We start from the raw sequence: 22,095 nt of genomic DNA, 5'->3' as shown, positions 1-22,095 counted from the left end.
TGACCTTTTAAAGTTATGCAGCTCTTCAGCTCTGAAGTTGTAACACTGCCAATGCTATCAGCAGCTTGTTTGCCTCACCCTCACCTTGATGATCAAACAATGAATCAGCAGCAGTTGCTTTATTTGAAGGTGCCTGTGTGATTGGCTTGAGGAATGTTCTGTAACCCTTCAAAATAGATGCCATGAAACGGAGAAATGCTTCCTGGATCAACATCTCAAGTTCTATCATCTTCTTATGCCAGGAGAAATCTGCCTCTATAGGAGTCATTTCCACTGCAGAGCCTTCTTGAGTCTTCCTGTGAACTAGCAATGAGCAACACATACAAGCCTTTAATAAAAATTCAGTGCATTAAAAAATTTGTTTCTATTTGCCCATGTTCATAAGTGATAAGCACTAGAAATCCCGTGATTATTTTCCAGTTGAATGGGTTGACATTAAAGGTTACCTCAAAAGTGTATTTTTCTAACTCATGTAGCAGTCTGTGACACAAAACAAGGATGTCAGCTCAGTTAATGTTACTTCATACTCAACTGAATATAGTCTTTAAATATAAACACAAAGCACCATGTGCGGTAGTTTTTTACACTTCCTGCCCCAGCCAAGCTCCTTTTGGGCTGCTTTACAACTTCCAGTTTCCTCAGGGATTCTCTCTGGGCCTTGGCCTACAGCATAATGGCTTCTGAGCAGTTCAGGTCCCCTTCAGCTCACCAGAAACATTGGCTGTTCTCAGGAACTGCTGCTGCTTAAAAAACAGTTCTTACCTAATGGATAGTCTTGGAACACTATTTGACTGAATCATAGCTTAAACAGATTATTATTATAATAATTATTATTATTATTACTACTACTACTGGACTTTTTAGGAAAATTCCAGTAGTTTTCAGTCCACAGGATGAAGACTGACAGATGACTGAAGATATTAATTTTGTGACACTATGAAGATTAGTCCTAAGCCAGGTCTTCTTAACTCTCCTGGGCAGCCATGACTGCACCAGCACCTAATTCTCAGTGGGACCTCTCTGAACCCACCAGCTTTCTAGTTTGCCTTGCCATACTCTGAGGACCATGGCTGAAACCTGCTGACAGGGTCTGGGCTATCCCCTCCAGTACTGGGTACCACCCAATCCTCAAAGCTCAACCTGTCACCCCTTGAGTGTTGTCAAGGGATGGGATTACCTCACTGAACTCAAAGTGAATTTTCAACTAGTACATACACATTTGCATACAATTCCTTGGGTCTGTGTGCATGTGTGTGTCAATGGATTTAAACACACAATGGCAAGTACAGTGTCAATATTTCCATCTCAGATCTGTAATGAAGTTACTGTGGTACTTACAGTAAATCTTCTTAAATCACTTTGTAAATGTTATATCAGTCAAGGACTAAGTGGTGCTAAATCCTTTAGAGAAACCTGGGGCTTAGTTTGGATTTGGTCCCTTGGTCTAAGGCTGACTTTGGATTCAGTTGCACCTAGGCTCCATCAGGAATTCAGAAAGCAAGTGGGTCCTCTCTGACTCTTGAGGACCTCTTTACTCTACAGAAGTGCCTCCCCTAGCTGTTTATACCCTTGCACCTTTGCATTTCCAGACTTTGTTAAAATCATTCTACCTTGATTCTAATCTGATTTTTCTTTTGTTTGTCATCAGTGATAGAGTGAATCTTGCTACTGAACTTTGTTGTGCTTTTGCAAATTCATATTAAGCCTGCTTTTGCCAATAGCTTTGCCGCTGATTCTTTAAGTGACCTAAACTGCTCATTTATTACACCATGTTTTTCCTGTTCTGAAGAATATACATCTAAAACTACTTTTCTAACATCAATCCTAACATTTTAGTGCACCAAATGGTGAAAATAAGTAAGTGACATCTAGAGTTTACTCTTGCATTCTTAAAAAACCAGCAGCAGGTATTGCTGAACATAACAGTTCCACACTTATAACAAAAATATCAGTTATAATAATAAAATATCTCTACATAAATATAAATAAATATTACAACACAGCTATTATAATATTGCCAAAATAGAAAAAATATTTAACAGAGACCACTGGTTGTGCTCAAGACAGAATTAGGAAGTAATTCCTAATGAATGATATGCACTGCTGATAAACGTAAAAGTTAAGATTTTCTAACAGATGAAGTAAAGGCTATTTGAAAAAAAATCATAGAAAACTAAGGCAGGAACACCTATCTCTTAATTAATATCATTTTTTGCTTTTGTCATTTATGAATTTTCTGTATCTTAGGTATACCTATGAGGTCATTATAGTTTCCTTCCCCACAACAGTATAACTTTACATACCCTGAACCATCTTACCTGAAAGAATCTATTTTCAGTTAGAAAGAAACAATACCTGAAAACTGTTACCAGTTAGAACTTTGCTCTTCTCTGTCAAAGACATCAGACTGAATACAGCCAGTCGTTATTTTTCTTTTGACAAAACCATTTGCCAAAAACTAGCTATTCTGTTATTGTGGTAGAAAAGTCATTATCTAAGCTATTCACAAGCACTGGACCCAAGCAACTACCATCCCATCAGCCTCCCTTCTGTGCCTGGGAAGATCATGGAATAGATCATCCTAGAAGCTGTGCTAAGGCACAGGGAGAACAGGGAGGTGACTTGAGACAATAGCACAGCTTCACCAAGAGCAAATCCTGCCTGCCCAACCCAGTGACCCTCTGTGATGGAGTGACTACCATCAGTGGGCAACGGAAGGGCTAGAGATCTCTAGAACTGTGTAAAGCCTTTGACACAGACCCCCGCAACATCTTCTCTCTAAACTGGAGACAGATGGATTTGACAGGTGGACTGCTAGATAGATAAGAAATTGGTTAGTCCCATCCAGAGGTTAGTGGTGAATGGTTTAGATCCCTGATGGACATCAGTGGCATCCCTCAGGCGTCTATATAAGGGCCTGTGTTGTTTATTATCAATAACACAGACAAAGGGATCGAGTGCACCCACAGCAAGTTTGAAGATGACATCAAGCTGAGTGATGCTGTTGACATGCCTGAGGAATGGGATGTCATCCAGAGGGACTTGAACAAACTCAGGAACTGAGCCCTTGGAAATCTCATAAGTTTTAACAAGACCAAGTGCAAGATGATGCACCCTGAGGTAGGGAAACCCCCAGTACCAGCACAGGCTGGGAGATGAACAGATCTCTGCCAAGAACCTGAGGGTGCTGCTGGATGAGAGGCTGGTCACGACCATGACTAAAGAACAAAAAAGAGATTCAATTCTAAGAATTCACATTTAAAGAGTCTAACAAAAAAATCACACTGCCTGTGATAGGAGGAAATCATTACATTTATATACTACTCAGAAGTTCTTATTGTATCTATTTCACCTGCTGCAAGCTGTTGGTGCAGTTTCTTTAAGGTGCTGAGAAGACTTTTACATGGCTTTTTAGGGAACTGCTTCCAGTTGGTATTCTTCTTATCATCTGATCTAAAGCACAGGAGAGATAAAAGAGGACATAAAAAATAGAGACAATATAAAAAAGAATAATGTGAACAGCTTTAAGTTGCTTCATTTACAGAAGATGGTACCTTAAAATTATTTTGAAATCTTGTCACTGTACCTATTTGTTAAAAATAAAAATTGGGACTTACATAACACAGAATTTTATTTATTCAGATACACAACAGTATAGAGTGAATAATGAGTACAGTTTCCTCCAGTCTGCAAGGAGATCTGCCTTCAGATTAATTTAGACTCTATAGACGATTTCTCTTTCAGATTTTTTTATCAGCCTTGCCAATATTATTGAAGCACAATATTATTCTTCTGTATGTGATTATTATACAAAGTCTATTTCTAGACTATGCCAGTCCATAAATCGGCCACACTACTGCTCCTTCAAATAAAGGCAGTTCTGAGTACATGTTACTGAAAGAAGCCAGATCAGTCTGACAACTTGATGATCATACGGAACTTTGCTATATGTCTATGGCAACCCAGTTCCATCTTCACAGTCTAACAGGTGCTAGAAAGACTGGGAATTCAGTTCACAGCTGGAAAATTATGTGGTTGATTAAGCAGTGGGGTGAATTGCTTAAAGGGATGCTCATCTACTTTATGGACAACAACAGATAAAATATAAATAAAATGAAGGGAAGAAATCCCAAGAACTCCTATGCCTCTTTCTGGAAGGCAGAAGATGGGAGAGAATTCCTGTTACAGAGAATATAACAAACCTCTTTGCCCTGAAACCTAACCACTTATTACTACCCAAGCTGATACTGGGACTAGTTGGTTTTGCACTTTGCATCTGTGAAATACTTGTTCCATTATTATTTGCTTTATTGGCATGAACAGAAATATCTTAGAAAGGAAGCCGAAGTTCATGCAGTTGAAGAAAAAATTTCATCCTTTTGAATGCCTTTGCCCATTCTTCCCCCACAATAATGGCATGCCTATAAACAATATAAGTAGTACCATTCCAAAAGTGACAGGAAAAAAGTCCTGCTTAGAAAATAAAACAAACTTTCAAATCTTTGCCCTAAAAAGGCTAGCCAACATTGAAGGCTCATTAAGTATCACAGAGAGAGTTAAAAAAATTAAAAATAATAAGGAAGATGCTGAATGAATAAAATATATTTTTACTTATTTTTAAAATACTTTATTTTATTTTAGATATTTAGGTATTGTATTTATTATTTATTTTGACTAAAAGGTATGTAGTATTTTTTGGTACAGCTTAAGAAAGCAGCATACTTGCTCTAGAAATTGATTTTTCTATTAAGCAGTCTTTCCAAGTCAGCAACAGTGCTATTAAATGCTTTTACACCTAAACAAGCAAACAAATAAATCAAGCACTACTGCATTGCCATAGAACTAAAAAGGGCCAGAAACTGTTGTGGATAAAATCAAATGAAAAAAAATCTTTATTCGGTAACAACACAGTATTTTCATAATTCTATATTATTTTCAACACAAAGTGCTTTATGGAGATTTGGGCTTACTTACACACCTCAAAAACTGAAAGATACATTCATTGCCCAGTTAAAAATGTTTTATAATGCAGCTACCAATACCTCACATTTACCAAAGTCAAAAGTCAAATATCTATAGATAAGATAAATAAAAAATGGGCAGCAAAACCAGAAGAGATAAATTCACTACTGAAAGAGAAATGGGCTTATAAGACAGTAAAAGAAAGGGTGGGAAAGCCTTTCCAGCTGACTGCCTCATAAGAGGTCAGCCATTAGTAGATTTTTAGTTCAACAACCAATCCAAGTAATCTTGGTACTTGGTCTTTCTAACAGTCCTAAAGCATCTTGATATCCCTAACTCCCTGCAAATTCTCCTGGTTTCATCTCTATTTTTCTGCCACACAATCCTCAGCTTCCATTCTACTTATGAACAAAAATACTGAGGTATTTTTCCCTGCAAGTATCTTCCAATGATTAAGTTATCTGTCATGACTTTATTCAATACATTCTTCTTTCACAATACCTACAATTATTCTCTTGGTGGCATAATACTTTGTTATAAACTGATGAAAATTATTTTTGAAGTGTTTTTCATGGAGAGTTAGGGGAAGGAGAAAAAAACACCAGACAGAAAAAACAAACACAATTTGTTTCATTGTTTACCATTTCCTGTGATGCTACTAACAAAAAAATGAATGCCAGTAATGTAAAGGAAACATTGGCATCAGTAGAGGAAAGGTCCTTCCAAGACAGTAAAAATCCAGTAAGCATTTCACTGTTCCATTGGTCAAATTACTAACTCTAACTTAAAGGAGTAAAAAAAAAGTCAAGAGTTAAAAAATTGCATGGTAAGTAAAACAAAATTTGCACAAAGATGTGCACTTGAATTAGTGATGATCACCCTCATCCTGAACTAGCTTACATCCATCTTTCTATTTATGTTCTAGTTAAAAATGGAAAAGTAGTTACTAATACTGAAAAAACCATTTTTTCCTTTCTGTTATTTGTACTCACATTATAGAAACCAAGAAGAATTATTTTGGATTAGCTTCTCCTCAAGAAGGTGCAAAGAAACTGTTCAAAGAATACTTCAATTTAAGAAAAGTACTATATTACAATACAATAATTAAGTTAAAATACTTTTGAATTAATGTAGTGAGACATCAAATTTTGCTTGATTGGTCTCACAAAAAACATGGTCCTTGTAACTTCAGAAAAATTTCTTTATGAACGCTAATATAAAGTAGCCCAAGTTCAAGATAGTGTCAAGAATTATTATGAAAGATTTGGAACATTCATATTCATCTAGGTTACTTTAAGATGATCACTAAATATGATGAACCTAAATAACACTGTCATGACTACCACAAAACCATGTCCACCACTAAAACAAGCAATGCATCTCTATGTCTTTTAAATACCCTCTAGGGCTAGTGATTCAGCCACTTCTCTGAGCAGTCAATTCCAATGCCTGACCACAAGTGAACAAAGTTTTCCTACTATCTAATCTAAAGCTCCTGAGGTGCAACTTGAGGCCATTTCCTTTAGTCTTGCTGCTTGTTACCTGGGACAAGGGACTGACCTCCACCTGGCTACAGCCTCCCTTCAGGCAGTTGTAGGGAGTGATAAGGTCTTCCTCAGGATCCTTTTCTACACACTACACAACCGCAGATCCCTCATCTGCTCCTCACACTGCTTGTGCTTCAGACCCTTCACCACCTTCTCTGGACATGCTCCAACACCTCAGTGTCCTTCTTGTGAAGTGCTCAGAACTGAACACAGCATTTGAGATATGGCCTCAGCAGCACCCAGTACAGGGGGAAAATCCTTTCCCTACTTACTTACCATTGTTACTGCATTTATAGCAAGATCACACTTCCTTATAAAAATGTGATGCAGAAGTGTTGATCCTTGACTTACTAAGTTTTAATTTACTTATAGCTTTAGAAATGAGAGAAAAAAAAGGGACAGTAAGAAACAAACCATGTTGGATCAAACAGCGTTTAACAATTTTTTCTCCTGAGCACTTCAGCAATCTCTTCATCTACAGAAAAATGTAAAATCTCCATAGAACTTACATGTAGACCATGTTTGTGTCTAAGTCAATGCACACAATATCCTGTGGTGGATCGTACAGATCAAAGTATCGTGAATCAACTCCAACAATAAATGGAAGAGGTGCACTGAGTACGGTGGCCAGAGACAAAGGACAGAGGGGGATATATGGACATTGCCACTGAAATGGAAATATCATCTGAAGGAAAAATTAAATTAAATAAATGCATTAAAAAAAGACAACAGATACTGTACAAGAAAAAACAAGAAGTTACTTGCAGCACATTGAAATGAAATTACTAAAAGCTTTGTAACACTATCAGAAAAAGGTCCCCAAGTTTGTTACTTTAATACATTATAACTCTCAGTTAGCTATGCAAAAATCATGATCTCTAAGAGTTACTAGATAGAGCAATTGAAATAAATGCTGTTGTTACGACCATTTCGTACATCAGTAATTTTAACTTAAAGCCTTGTTACAACTGTGATGTTTAAATCAATTTCTCTTACTGCAGTACAGAACACTTTGTACTTACAGCTACTACAGCTTCAGCCACTCCTGTCAACACAGCCGGTCTAAGGGAATGGAGGAGGATCTTGCCTTCTAGTAATACAAAGAGTAACAGAGTGGCACAGTTTTCTGGTCCAAGATTCATGAGTAGAGTGCTAAAGTTTGCTCCACTAAGGAGTGGATGGGAAAGGAGAAGAAAAGAAAAATATTATAGAGTTTAAAAAAAATTCACTACTATCAAATTTTCTGACAACTGTCAATGTTTGGGATCAACTAGTTGAATGGTGCTAATAAACATCAAACACCTACCTATCTAACTAATAGCTATGACATCATTTTAAGGCTTGTACCACCCCAAAGAAACCTAAATTTAAATTCTATTGCTAAAGAAACATACACTAAACCATGCTAGTGCTAAATTTGCATTCTTTACAGCACTCTCTCTCAGACATGCACTGGCATCTTGTTGTCACACCAACAAAGCAAAGCTAATTGCTAATTCAAACGAAAATAACACCAGCAGTTTCGTATGATCAGTTATCTCACACAAGAATCATGAACTAGAGTATCCATTTGATCTTAGAACCACAGCATCAAATTCCTGTGTGAGTCAAAATTATTCCATCATTCTCTTGGAGACATACTTTTATTTTCTGCAGTTTAGCCTCCAATCAATTTGTTGAGACTGTATGCATTTAGGAATTGTACTGACATCTATGAGTACATGGGTGTAAAATCTGTCCTTAAAAAAAGGTTCTTACATGTTGTTCAGCAATTTAGTGCCTGGATGCAATTTTTTATCCAAATGTTTGTGTAACAAATCTGATTAAAGATGGGATTCTGCATAAAGAATATTATATGATAATGTTATCATCATATGATGTTATCATCATATAATCATATGATTGTATGATAATGTTAGAATATTATATGATAATGGGTGGAGAGAATAAAAAGGGAGAAGATTTTGGTTTTTAACTTGAAGACAGAGATGAACAGAAGTGTCAAAATAAAACCACGTGTCACAATCATAGGGAGGTCTAACCCTGAAGATGCAAGAAGCATACACAGACACTGCATCAACCTTCAAGCACAAATACTAATTTGGAGGCATACCCTTGAATTCCCAAAATGTTTGCACACTTGGATTTGCACACTAGGATTTCACCTAATGGCCTGATGTTATTGTCTCTCTTGGATCCAAAAAGGAGAAAAAAGCAAGAGAGCAGTCTCTATGCTATTAAATTTTGCTTACTACACTGGTTCTGAAAATACAAGACCTTTAAATATGGGTACTTTTCTCTCCTCACAAATGCCTTATTATTCCTTTAGAGTTCCTGCAATAATCTGGCAATTCATCTTTATTTCAGGGTAATTAGTGATCTTATACTTCCACAAGGGGCACGTGTATGTCAAGACTGCGTAACATTATAAACACATATTGAGCTTCCTGTTTGTAATACCTCATGATATTGCACTAATATTTGACTTTCTTCTATGATTGACTCCTGCTTGCCTCTGATTTTTTCAAGTAGCATACATTTAAAGCATTAATTATGATACCTTAATGGCAATGGTGTAGAAACTGGCTGTGACAATATTAATGCATCATGGGCAGAAAGCTGAAACACATAAAGTAATATGTGATTGACAAGAACAACCTCAAAGTTAATACAGTATAACATTCCAGTATAAATATATATCCATAGTCTCATAAACTGCCTGGCATACAGACACAGTGACTTTGGGACTCGGGTTCACTAAGTGAACAGAGCTCGTATTAGTCACCGAAAGAATTCTGAGAATTACAGGAAATCATCTGTGACTCAGTGTTGAGCATGTAACTGCTGCTGGGTGACTAAACAGAGAAGCACAAGAGACAGCACCCCAGGGAACTAACCTCTGCCCCACAGCAGTGGGTGGACAAATGAGGGGAAGACAGAAAACAACCCTACAACTGAGGTAACGCAAATGGTGCCTATAAAATGAAAGCATAATACATGGCAGATATTTCAAAAGTGCAAGTAGAACACTTCTGCCACCCACACCACCTGAAGTACGAAAGAGTTTGTTTCCTTTGATAAGTTGTCCTAGGATTTTATCAGTGTGAGAGAAGGCCAGCCTATCCACCCCCTCCCCTCTCTCTTCCAGGAGGTATGTATTCAAACCCAAGTAAAAAAAATAAAGAAAGAAACCAAAGGAAAGAGGCGGTTTGCTGTTGCTGCAGCTTAAAATGAATGAAAATTGTTGCTTACCTGCACAAGAATCCTTGGCCTTTGTGGTGAAGGGAAAGGTATATTGTGCATAAAATGGGATATATGCCTGCAAAGAAGACAAGATACTAGAAAAACAGCACCAGGGTGTAATGAAGGGTTGAAAACAATGTTAACTAAATTTTAGAATTAATATGGTAGCATTTTTTAGAAAGACTTTTAAGATTTATTTACTCTTTTCAAAAGTCCAAGCGTTTGTTTATGCAAGCCAAAATGAAGAAGCTTCATTCACTCAATTGCATGTCTGAAAATTAATACTAGCAGCTTCAGATATGTAAGCAAAAGATAAGAACATACTGGCATTTAGGCAAGCCACTTCAAATCCCAGGCAGCCTAACCCTGTTCTCCAGTTTCTAAAGAGATTCTGCTAAGAGAAAGTACTTTGTTGGATTTCTTAACATCTATCTTACTCGAATGTAACATAATTTTCCAGCAAACTTTCAGGACCATGACAAGCATCCTCTGCAGAGTTTGCACGCATAATCATAGACACGAATTAGCAGTAATGTTTGGAAACAAACATAGATATTCACCACTGATGTACAGCATTACTGAGCTTACATTTACTAAGCTAAAACACAGGACTGGAAATATAGCATGTATCACAGCACAGCCTGTTCTAGGCTTGATGTAGCTAAAAGAAAGGTAAACAGGCTTGACATACTCTAAAAAAGACCCAGACTAAAATCCAGTTAGCTTTGCCAGCACTGCAAGAGCCAATACTATTAAACAGAAGGAGCAATAATTTGTATCAGTACAACATAAGCTAAACAGTGCAAACATGATGGTGGGTCAACTATAGCAACTATAGCAACTGTGACATGCACAAATCACATGACTTCTTGCGCTAAAGACTACATTCCCACAGCAACTTCAAAAATGTTTTACATACTTTTCAATGGGAAGAGGATGAGGTCCAGAGACAGAGAGTTTGTAGATGAACATAAGAAATTTTCGAAACGCTTCAAAGAAAGGCCAGTGTGAGAGAAGACAGATGCATTTGTTTGAATTGATGGACTTGGAAGTAATCACTTTTCTCTCTACAGTCGTCAGAAGACCCAGCTGTGATTGCTGTTTTTCTGTTAGCAGCTCCCGGGGATAAGGCTCATAAAACTGGATAGCAGCACCGTAAACCTACAAGATGAAGTGAAACAGCTAAGCAGGCCCAGTATTTAACAGGAATATGGGCTAGAACTTTTGATGCACCTTTAAGTCTTTGGAGTTTGCACACACTACAGTGCTTTTGCTGGTACCTTATGAAATGACTTCATTTGTGTAATACGCACAAAGCAACCCTATAAACAAAATGCCTTGAACTTTCTTCCTCATTTTCATTGCACCTTCCTCAACCAGTGAGAACTCATACTCACTTGAAAGGAAAGGAACCAAACCTTCATTTTGTGACAAAACCTTATCCATGAATCATCCGGGTCAAGAACATCCCCAAAATCTCAAACCCAAACCCTCATGAAATGTTTCTGTTCAGTAAATTCCCCTCTCTTTACCAAACTAAACAATAAAACTATTTTAGCTTTGACTTCTCTCATTTTATTTAAAAATATATTTTCTAATACTCCTTATCTATTTGTCTGTGTTTCATAACTGAGTTATTTTGGCAAGCTTAGCAAAAATGAATAAGGAAAGAAACAGCTACTGCATTCCTCCTAGCAAAAGAAGTATTAATATTTTGAAGCAATGTGGTTTTGTTCTGTTTGGAAACGGAGAAGTGTGTAAATTTTTTTATTAGGGGAGTGAGACAGAGTGGAAGTTGAGCTGTTATCACAACAGAAACAAACTGCTGTTTATTAGAGAACTAATCAATCACACACTGATACAGAGAGCCAATAACAGATTACAGTCACTTACTCCTTCATACAGTTCACAGACATTCACAATTGGCAAGCTGAAACAACGGCTGGGAGACCAACCCTAAGCAAAGGCTCCCTTGCTTCATCAAGAGTACCTCTACTACCTTCCTGCCTGTAACCTAAGTCACACAATACATTTTTGGTGCCTTTGTCTGCTGATGGCCTCATACAGATTCAGCAGACAAATCTGAATGTTAGAAGACAGAATTCAGATGTTCTGAATCTTTTCCTTCATGCAAATTAGAGTCTTTCACATACTACCTCTCAAAGGACACTTCTCTTGTCCCTGCCTTCGTGCTTTCTGGTAACTAGTTTTCAATTCACATGCAGAGATATGTACAGGGCCCTATTACAGAAAGTCACAAACCCTGTTATATAAAGTCACATCGAAGTGTCTTTTAAGGTAACCAAGTAAAAATTGTAGCAATTGGCTACATTGCTAATACCTGTGTTAAATTCTCTTTAATATATAGACTACACTTCCATTCCCATCACATGAAAGAACAGGGAAAGCGATGTGCTGTGAGCTTTGGTTTTGTTAAGCGTACAGTTCAACCTACATAGGAGTAAACAGCACGTAGTCTTCAGCTGCTTCCTAATTTGGTCCAGTTTCATCTTACATGAAGGCTTAAGAAATATAACTTTATAAGGGAAGTATTAGACAATGTACAAAGAAATAATCCCTATCTAGCTCCATAACAGCCACCTGAAATAAAAGCAAAAACACTTTGTGGAGCCATACCTTTTCTGCTGAAGAGCAGGTCAGTACAAATGTTGAGAACACTGGTAGTGGATATTTGGTTTGAGGGTCCCAGCATTCAATAGTAGCTCCCATAGGAAGGCAGAAGAGAGGTACAGAGTCTGACAGTGGAAATGACTCATAGTTCTCTTGAGGATATCTGAAAAGTAAGCCTCAAAGAAAAAAGAAAAGTAAGAGCATTTGCTCTGTAGGCCCTAAATATTACAAGCAATATATTTTCCACAAAATATGGCCACATCTACACAACACTGGGTTTACTATTGCTGCTGATCTTGCTTGTTCTGTGAAAGAGCGACTTCATTATCTATTCTTTCAACTTCTATTTGATAATTTACTCTTTTTAAAGGAATTTAGTCTACTTACTACTCAGCAGAAATGCTTCTGTGAGTTTTTCTGGGCTTCTTCATAAACAAAAAATAATCTGTAGCAATGCATTAAAATTTTTTTAGAAGCCAGATTTGTCATTTATTCAGAATATTTTTCACTCTCTTCAAACAAAGAACAAGAAAATAGTTGCAGAATTGAAGGAAAGGAACAGATTAAATTTTCAAATTAAATAGAAGATGTTTAAGCATAGAATGAAATACAAGTAAACCTGAACAGGATTTTAATTACTCCTTCTCCATTATTACCAACAAAAAAATATGAAGTCTTTTCTTACATGTGTAATGTTTGCAAAGACAAAAGTTTGCTAAAGGTCCTCAGTTAGCAAGCCTGTCATGATAAGAACTAAAATAATAAAGAGAAATGTTACTCCTTTTTTTTCCTGGGAAAAAATAAGGTGAGCAAAGAAGGCATTAGAGAAGCTGATTTCAACCAACATCCTCCAGGGCCAGTATTCTGACAGACAGCACTTAAATTTTTCAAATTATCATTTTGTTTTAACAAGGCATTTGAATCCTTTTGTTAACATGTTTAGACAGTTTCTAAAATTACTTACCAGCTTTATATGCTAAAGAGTTAGAAGCTGGCACAGACTTCTTGTAACAAAGGTATACACTGGAACCCCACTGAAAAACACAGAACCAAAAAACACAAAACATCTCAGAACCAGCAAAGATGACAACCAGGAACAGAAATCACGCATTTGAATAAACTCCCTTTACAAACAAATCAGGTATTTTAACAAAAAACACTACAGAATAAAATGACCAGCTGGCTGCTGAGAGCATGTAAATGACAAAAATGAGAACTCACCTTTCTCTTATTTTTAGACATTACAGGATTTACATAAAATAACCACAGCACACACAACCACACTACTCTCTGACCTATTTCAACAAAAGAACAGGCAAAAGTGAAGCAGATTAATTTGCACCTTGATGTTTCCTTGGTTATTTAAAAGTAGAGTCTTATGGGGACCCATTACAGGAAGTCAAGTTCTAATCATCCTAAGTCATAATTTGAAGCTTTTATTGTACTTCTATAAACTGGTTATTGACACAGTGTTTTTTGCAGTTTGGCTACCTATACTCTATTAAAAAACTATTACTATTAAAAAAAACCTCACTTATTCCACTGCAAGTAAACTAAATGCAAAACAAACTAAAAAAAGAGAGAACCAATTAAAGCAAAGCACACTGAGAAACTCTAAGTAGCAATTATCATCCTTACAATGCATTAGTAACACAGGCATGAATGAATCACTAAGAAAAAAGTGCTTCTGCTTCATCCCAAGTGTCAGCCTCTCCTAAGGGTGTGGGAGAGATAATTTTAAAAAAATAAATTAAAACTTCATTGCACTACTAAATAGCACCTAAACATGAATATGCAAACTGAAGTAGCAAGTAATCAGTATGAAACAGTAATTTTCAACATGAAAGGAAATCAAAGCAACAAAACCTACAAAACTGACATCTCACACATGGTATAAAGAATGAAGGAATTCTGACGTAGTGATAGAACACAATTACAATAGTAATAAGAAGAGTTTAAGGAGCTCCTCCTTTAAATATATGTGCTGGTCTAAAAAAGAAAAATGAAAGAAAAAGAAACTCAGTCTTACAGATACTCACCATACCACAATTTAAATTCTTATCCACTTTGCAGAATGTGTGAGGAGGGGTTTCCCCTTTGCTGGTAACAATAACACAGATATCTGTCACTGCCAGTGAGTTCTGGGGCCGCACTGGAGGGGCCCTTCGGTAGGTGATGAAGATGCGTTGCGAGGAAGCTGAGCTGTTGTTAACGTTGGCGCAACGACCATACGGAGTAGCTTGGATCACCTCACAGCCCGAAATTATGCGGTCCTTCCCCTCGTAGAGAACTCTGCACAGGAAGGAAACACTATCATGAGCGTTTGGAGAAACTGTCCACCCATTAGCAACCTATGCCATCCTTGCAACATTTTATCATGAATCTTATATATTCTCTTTCATCATGCAGTACCTGAGGTTGAAGAAACTGCTCAGAAATATTTAAAACTATACTGAACTCTCTGTGGGAACAAACCAGAGTTTCAGAAAAATAAAATCAAGCTACATTGAAAAGGATTTAGTTATAGGACTAGTTGGAATGCTGCACTATCAATGAAAAATAAATACAAATTCCACTTTAAATTGCTTGCACACATCACAGTGGATAACGTAATCACTAAAATCACTGCTAAGTCTTTTAAAACTTGGTTTTTTTCTGGGTTTTTTGTTAAGTATTTTTTGGGTTTGGGTGAGTTTTTTTGTTTGTTTGCTTTTTTAAAATAAATATTTTTGGAAAAGCCCAACAGAGGACAGAAGTCTGCTTCCCAGATTAATTTTTACAGAAAAAAACAATCCAAGCCCAGTAATAATTGACATTCACACTTTGAATAACAGTGCTTAAGAAAATGAGGCAGGAAGACAAACTAATGCTTTGTTCCACAATAAAGGAAGAAACAGTAAGTACAATTGACTGTACACCTAGAAAGCAGAATATATATTACATATCTCATATATCTTATACATGGCTGTACAGCAATATTCATGTGGTGCATGACTTTTTTCTTTTTGCAAGATCCCTAACTTAGATCATCATATTTTTAGCAAAAAACAAAGATCCTTAACAGCTACACAGCAGCTAAATAAGCTATAATGTTTCTTTACCTAACATAAAGCTATTAGGAAGTCATTGTGAGAAAAAATGTGGAAGTTAAAGCATACACCTAAACATTTCTAATGCACAGATGCTATTACAGGGCAAGCTTTATCTCCCATTCCACACCCAAATATGCAATGGCTCCATTTGCTTGGTTCTCTGCAGTATGTACAGAGTACCTGTCACCTTCAAATCAGTTTTTATCATAACAAGACATAGGATAAAGGTAACACATTAAACCTTTGTACTTTGTGATCTCCAGCTTCTCACTCATAGTCCCTCACAATGTTAAAATAAGACATAACCAGGCAATACATATTTACTGTCCCCAAATACCTTTGGTTAAATGTTTGACAGACTAGTACTAAATACATATTTGTAAACTTCAGAAAGTCATGTCTCTAAGCTACAATAAGTCTTTTTTCATATCCAACTATTCCCAGAACTTTTTTAAAAAAATTACTAAACTTCCAAAATTACTTAAAGACTACTTCCACAATTACATTGGAATATGTAAAAAATTACTGTTTATACTGTTTATTACTGATGACAAAATACATCTTGTCATAGTATTGATAAGAGACATAAATTACAGTCATAGAATACTTTAAAAAAGCAAAGAAATCACATGAGTTGGGACTATATTGATGTAGCTATCAGGCTGCCAATTTATTCACCTAATTCATGGAGGACAGCAATATTCAACAATGGTTTCAGTGGTAAAGACTCTGACCATCAGACTTCATACATTTTAAACAATGTGTACTTTCAGAATCAGCCCAGTACCAGCATTTCCAAGTCACAACATTAGTGTCAATATACTATGTACTGGTTCAAGATATTTACAGAAAAAGTAGGTGTGCCTGAACTATTCCTAAGCTAAGTAAAATTCTGGAAGAACACTTATTTTGCTCCTCCATAAAGTTACAGAGCCTCAAACAAAACAGAACCCAAACAACTACAATGGTGGCTGTTTTCAGGCCACATCCATTGTGCATAAGGAGTTTACATGAATCCTTCACATCACTGTCTACATCAATCAGAAGAAAATACTAACAGAGCAATCTCCAATAAAAGTTTCAGTTCAGTTTTATTTCAGTTTCATGTATTTTAAATAAAATAAAAATTATAAATTTATTCCAGAAACATTTATCAGCTGTCAGCTTATGAGAAGGAGTACAACATTAATCAGACTGTTTCAGCAGTCCAATTTAATAAGTTTCCAAGTATTGTAAGAAAATTACTTTAAGTGTTCAAGACTTTATCAGTGGGGTGACCTCTCAACAAATGAAAAAAGAAAATGAAAGCAATGTGCACCTCTACATGTACACTAGAGAAGTATTATTAAACCCACACCATTTCCTAACCTCAAGCATAGTTCGCAAGTTATAGTACAATGCTGTATCTGCAAGCAAACCGAAGAAAGCCACCACCCATGAACCACTCAAATTAAACAATGGTTTTAATGATCCAGAGAAAACATTGAGAAGTGATGCATGAAATAGTGCACGACACCCTGTGTATACAATGTCCTCCCTGACAGGGTAAGTTTACTTCCATTTGTTTCAACTTCCAAGTGTCTGCCTTTGATTAATAATTACTGATCACAGTCAGACTTCTTTCCTGCCTTTTTACATTTATAGTTTGGTGTCAATCCTAAGTACATATTATTTGCTACATTATTCTACCAATGTCAATACAGTTGCACTTCAAGCAAAATGTGAACCAGTTTCCTCTAGACATCAGGTCCTTTGCAAGCAAAACCAAAAGAATCTTATCATCTCATTGTAAGACTGTTTGATATTGTACATGGAAGTTCTCTCACACCCAGTTTTACTGATTTCAAAGTGTACTTCAATGCATCAGGTAATAAAAAGAGGAAATACAACCTTGTGGCTGTTGAGCTTAAAATCATAAACCATAAAAAACTTTGCTCTGGAAAACCATTTCAAAACCGTCGGACTTCTGTAAATTGCATTTCTCTAAGACTGCTGTTGAGTTTGACTCCTTATCTAGGTCCAAACACAATCCTGTCTCTCACAGTTCCTAGGCAAAATACACCTTTATAACTCCTCTTCCTCTCTCATTTTTCAAGTATTGAAAAAATAAAGGAATTTATATAAATATTGTAAGGTCAGAAAAGTGGTGGATTAAGAAAAGGGAAAAGACTGAAAGACTTTTTTAAAAGACTTTTACTTCTACTGCCATCTCTAGTATTATTTGTCTGAACAAACAAATTACTAGTTTCATCATTATTATCCTACACCGTTCTAAACATCCAGCTGCTGTTGTCACAGTAGTGGGATTAAGGAACAATTGAAGATGCTAGCTGCTAAGAACATCCTCCAGTTTCTATACCCTTCTTGAAATTTGGGTTCATTTTCTTTCTTGAAATACCTCTCTAATAAAGAGAATCATCATCATCAATTTGTTTAGTCGATATGCCTGCAGACATTTTCAGAAATCAGGCATATAGAGTCACAGGGGTCCTTAGCACAGAAACCCTAAGCAAATGAAAGCCTCCAATGCCACTTAAATTTTTTTTTAAAGTTTAAAAATCAGAATTTCTTTACTTACATAATGCAAGACAGCTAACTTTTGCATTACTTGGTATTACAAGAACCTCTGCTTCAGACAAGAAGTCTGGTATTCTTTCATTTCTATACTAAGTGTTATGAATTGCAAAACCACTTCTACTTTAAAACAAACATTTTTCTGTCCAGTTTTTCTTCCATGTAAGAAACATATACTGGAGGGCTAACAGATCCCTAACTGAAGTGTAAAACATAGAAGTGAGATTTTGTTTGAAAGTCTCACTCCACCTAAACTGAAACAGATCTCAAATCTCAGTTCTTGTCTTTTTTTGGAACACCAGAAAAAAACTGGTGAAGAAAAGAACAGAATGACAGTAACTGAATTATTTCATAGACACACAAGCCTAAGATACTAAATTTTACAGCTACATTTATGAAGAGGATCTTAAGAGATCATTTATCCTAGGAATGAACCTTTATTTTTCCAACTAATATTTTTTCCAACTAATTAATCTGATTAATTCTGGAAAATATAACATTCAAAGGCATGACACATGGCCTAACTGTGTGCAAGTGAGTAATTGCAGCAAGAATTCACTCTAGCAACTTACAGACGCTTTGATTCAACAAGCAGTGGACAAATGGAAAGGAATGAAGATGGAGGGAACAGAAATACCAAACACAAGGACAGGGGCAGACAAACAATAGAGCATATCCCTATCCCTCTCTTCACCAAATGGCATTTGTTTAACTACTTTCCCTGAAAATAACACTGAAAGAAATACAAAGACAGACAAAAACATTCATCAAGAATCACCTGAATGCTCCGACTATGACATTATTTGTTTATAACTCAATTTTATACATATACTAATATAAGAGTACACACTTCACCCTTTCAAGGGATGTACTCTTCCTGTACATATCGAGTTCACTCAGCATGTCAGACTGGCTCAAAGGTAAAACATTATTTCACACTGGTTCTTTAATAAAGTAATAGGAAAGAGCATAAATTAGCCTTCAGACTGTACATGCATCGCTTGCCTGAACTCTGCTTTTATCTGAACACAATGGAATTCGGAGATAAAAAAAAAACAAATAAAAAAAGATTGCTCTACCCATCTCTTGAACATAATTGCAAAACAGGAGGAACAGCGGGGGGAGAATATGCATCGTTGCTCAGAGAGAAAAGACTGCCATGATGTATTAGGTGCGACATCCTAACTTGATCTGTCTACAACAAAATACAGAATAAATACTATTTGCCAAATGCCATCATCCTAGCCAACTACTTGCCTACTTTGTTTACAAAACCACCCCAAGCATTCAAGCTGCCAAGGTCATGGGAGACACCAAATACACATATGCTAGCCAAGTTGCTTCCTTAAAGGCACATGCTGAAGACTGATTTTTTCATTACTTCCTTTGAGGAAACACTCCCTGTAGAAATGCTTCCTTCTATAGGAACTTAATGAAGCTTAAAAAATCAGACAAAATGTAACTTCACACTGTAATGTCTCTTCTTACAGTGCCAGTCACACACATGGGAAAAGATTAGGTTAAAAATCACCTACCAGAATGCAGGTTAGATGATCAAGATGAACACAAGTTAGAATGTACCAGCTTAATTATACAACTCGAACTACAATCCTTAAGAGCGAACTATCTTGCCATGAAGCTGCTTTCATTATTCAGATTTCACTATCAGTCTCCTCCCTGACTGAACACTGTCCGTAAGCACATAAATTGTAGGTCAAAAACAGAATATGTAGGCTTCAAGCCAAAGCATTTAAGCTTATAAATGAAAATAACTAAATGTATTATGGCATATATATAGATGCATGATTTTTACTCCCTACTATTTATTTAATAACTAAGTAGGGAGAAAAATAAAATTCTTTATTTTGCCCTAATTGTAAAAGCACCCCACAACGAGGCTCTACTTTCTTTCTCATTATACTCCCAGTAGCTCCACAATGTCCTTATACATTTTTAAGTTGTATCTTTCACCATAAGCATTAAAGTGAATTCCAAAGTGATAATTTTTGACTTCTGAAGTCATAATTTTCAGATAAAGCATGTTAATGTTTCTGGATTTACACTACATATTTTCTATAAATTAATTCTGTGTTATTCAATTATCTTTCATAAAACTGCAGCAGAGAACTTAATTTCTCATTTTTATCAGCTTCATCTCTCCCATCCTTTCAACTAAAACATCATCGTTAATTTTAAAAAGAGAAATTCACTAGATGACTGACACTTTGTTCAATGTATTCGATACAGAAACACACAGTAAGCAATACAGATTCAAACAGGACTTTTTAAGATGTTTTCTCACATCTGTTTTCACCATCATCTGTGAAGAATAAGATTTTATCGTTATTTAAGGAGGAACTGTACTGCCATAGAAATCTCACCCGATGTCAGTAAGAGGTGGCTTGTCCCGGCCTCTCTTGTAGCACAGAAAAAGTTCAGGACTCTTTAGACTTCCATAGTTTAAGTTGGCTTGGAGGGCTGTAGGGGTGGCCTCAACACAGGTATATCCCTCTGGGACAGTTTCGCCAGCTGATTTAATTATCACAGCAATGTCAGTAATTGGAGCCTTGGGACCAGTTGACTTTGTTTCATGTCGGCTGATTTCTTGGTCCAGGAGGGTTGCCGTGTCTGTATCAGTGAGCCCTGCCACTACGAAATAGTCAGCCACCCGTGGACCTTTGTCTTCTATCATGGTTATGTCAATACTTCCTGGGTAAAAGAAAGAGAGAAATCAAACATTCCGCTTTCAAACTCAAACTCTTCTCTCAGCAACTATGAGGATTTAGAACTTTTGAAAAAAAATTTTTGCAACTAGAAAAGTACAGAGTTACATACAGAGTTCATGAAAATTCCATGAAAACTGCAAAACAAACTTTGACTTTTGCTGCACAAAAAAGATACTGAAGGATATTGCAGGTAATCAGATTTCAGTTCTAGCACCACAATAGTAATGTTTTAGCACAAGGAAGTTTAAGTGAGATACAGGATAACTCAATGCTCTTAACACAGCAGCTACATAGAAAAGTAATTTGTGTTATCTATTAGACCAAGCTCTTCATGGGCTATACGTTGATGTATGTATCCTGGTCTGAAAGCATTCATATTTTTCTGCCATTGCTTGTGAGCAATATGACCACAGAACCAGGTTGCCTTTTTTTTTTTTTTTTTGATACAGAGAGAACAATTCCAAGCTCATCACTTTATCTTCTGCATAATTCATCCATTTTGTTTTATAACATAGGCCTAATAGTGAAGTCTTGAGACACTCAGCTGGCAACTGTAACATCTGGAAGCCATTTACAGAAATCACACATCCAAACCCGCATTTCATCAGCTGATCAGAAAGTACACATCACTGCTCAGCTGCACATTCCAGATCTGGAAAGAGCTGTTCTCTCAACACCACTGATGTTCACTAAGCATATGAAATTAAAACAGTGAAACATAAGTTTCTATTAGGACCACAAGTTTCTTTTAGGAACCTAGCTGACAGCCTATGCTCAGCTACCTCAAGTACTACTTCCAGTTGCCAAATCCAGTTACATCTTTGATTTTCATAAAATGAGTAAGACATATTTAAACAGTAGCAGTCAAGCAATGAGCCTGAATACTGTTATACCTCTTCAGAAAGCTAAGTATGAAATTTTTCTAGATCTTATTTCCATCACCGATTTTTGGGAATCCCATATAAAAAGCAAATGAGTAATGGAAGTCTGGTTCCCATCTCTGAAAACAAGACAGCCATAGCTGCCAAGGTCTTACCTACCAAGGAGTGGTGGTTCATGGATACTACCACCAAAATAATTAGTGCACAAATATTGTGAAATTTCTTGTATACAGAATGCCCAAGGTTGGTAACTGCAGAAACATTGGCCTCTGCTGAAAGAAAGGTAGTTTGGTGAAGGCAATATAATATTGTTCCCTGCAACCTGATTTATGTTCCTGTTCTTACCCTGCTTTTTCTTACTAACATTATATTCAAAACATATTTTCAATCTTCACAGCACACAAGACTTCTAAGACTTTTGATAATAAGGGTACTAAAT

The 22,095-nt window shown here is 36.3% G+C and overlaps 1 protein-coding gene across 4 annotated transcripts in view; it reads right to left on the bottom strand.

The window, feature by feature from the left end:
• The window catches only part of DENND4C (DENN domain containing 4C), a 71,939-nt gene that overhangs the window by 31,169 nt on the left and 18,675 nt on the right, over nucleotides 1-22,095 (bottom strand). For all 4 annotated transcript variants that reach the window (XM_074533372.1, XM_005490927.4, XM_074533373.1 and 1 more), the window contains 11 exons: nucleotides 20,431-20,758; nucleotides 14,423-14,675; nucleotides 13,348-13,417; nucleotides 12,390-12,559; nucleotides 10,672-10,913; nucleotides 9,762-9,828; nucleotides 9,070-9,128; nucleotides 7,532-7,676; nucleotides 7,019-7,194; nucleotides 3,353-3,453; nucleotides 85-303 (listed from right to left, as the gene is read on the bottom strand). In XM_074533372.1, the coding sequence (XP_074389473.1) occupies nucleotides 85-303; nucleotides 3,353-3,453; nucleotides 7,019-7,194; nucleotides 7,532-7,676; nucleotides 9,070-9,128; nucleotides 9,762-9,828; nucleotides 10,672-10,913; nucleotides 12,390-12,559; nucleotides 13,348-13,417; nucleotides 14,423-14,675; nucleotides 20,431-20,741 (1,813 nt within the window). In that variant the 5' untranslated portion in view covers nucleotides 20,742-20,758. The remainder of the gene's footprint in view (nucleotides 1-84; nucleotides 304-3,352; nucleotides 3,454-7,018; nucleotides 7,195-7,531; nucleotides 7,677-9,069; nucleotides 9,129-9,761; nucleotides 9,829-10,671; nucleotides 10,914-12,389; nucleotides 12,560-13,347; nucleotides 13,418-14,422; nucleotides 14,676-20,430; nucleotides 20,759-22,095) is intronic.

This window comes from Zonotrichia albicollis, chromosome Z (genome assembly GCF_047830755.1).
Source record: "Zonotrichia albicollis isolate bZonAlb1 chromosome Z, bZonAlb1.hap1, whole genome shotgun sequence".
Lineage (NCBI taxonomy): Eukaryota > Metazoa > Chordata > Aves > Passeriformes > Passerellidae > Zonotrichia > Zonotrichia albicollis.
The sequence above is the reverse complement of the archived record's forward strand: the minus strand, read 5'-3'. Positions and strand labels throughout refer to the sequence as shown.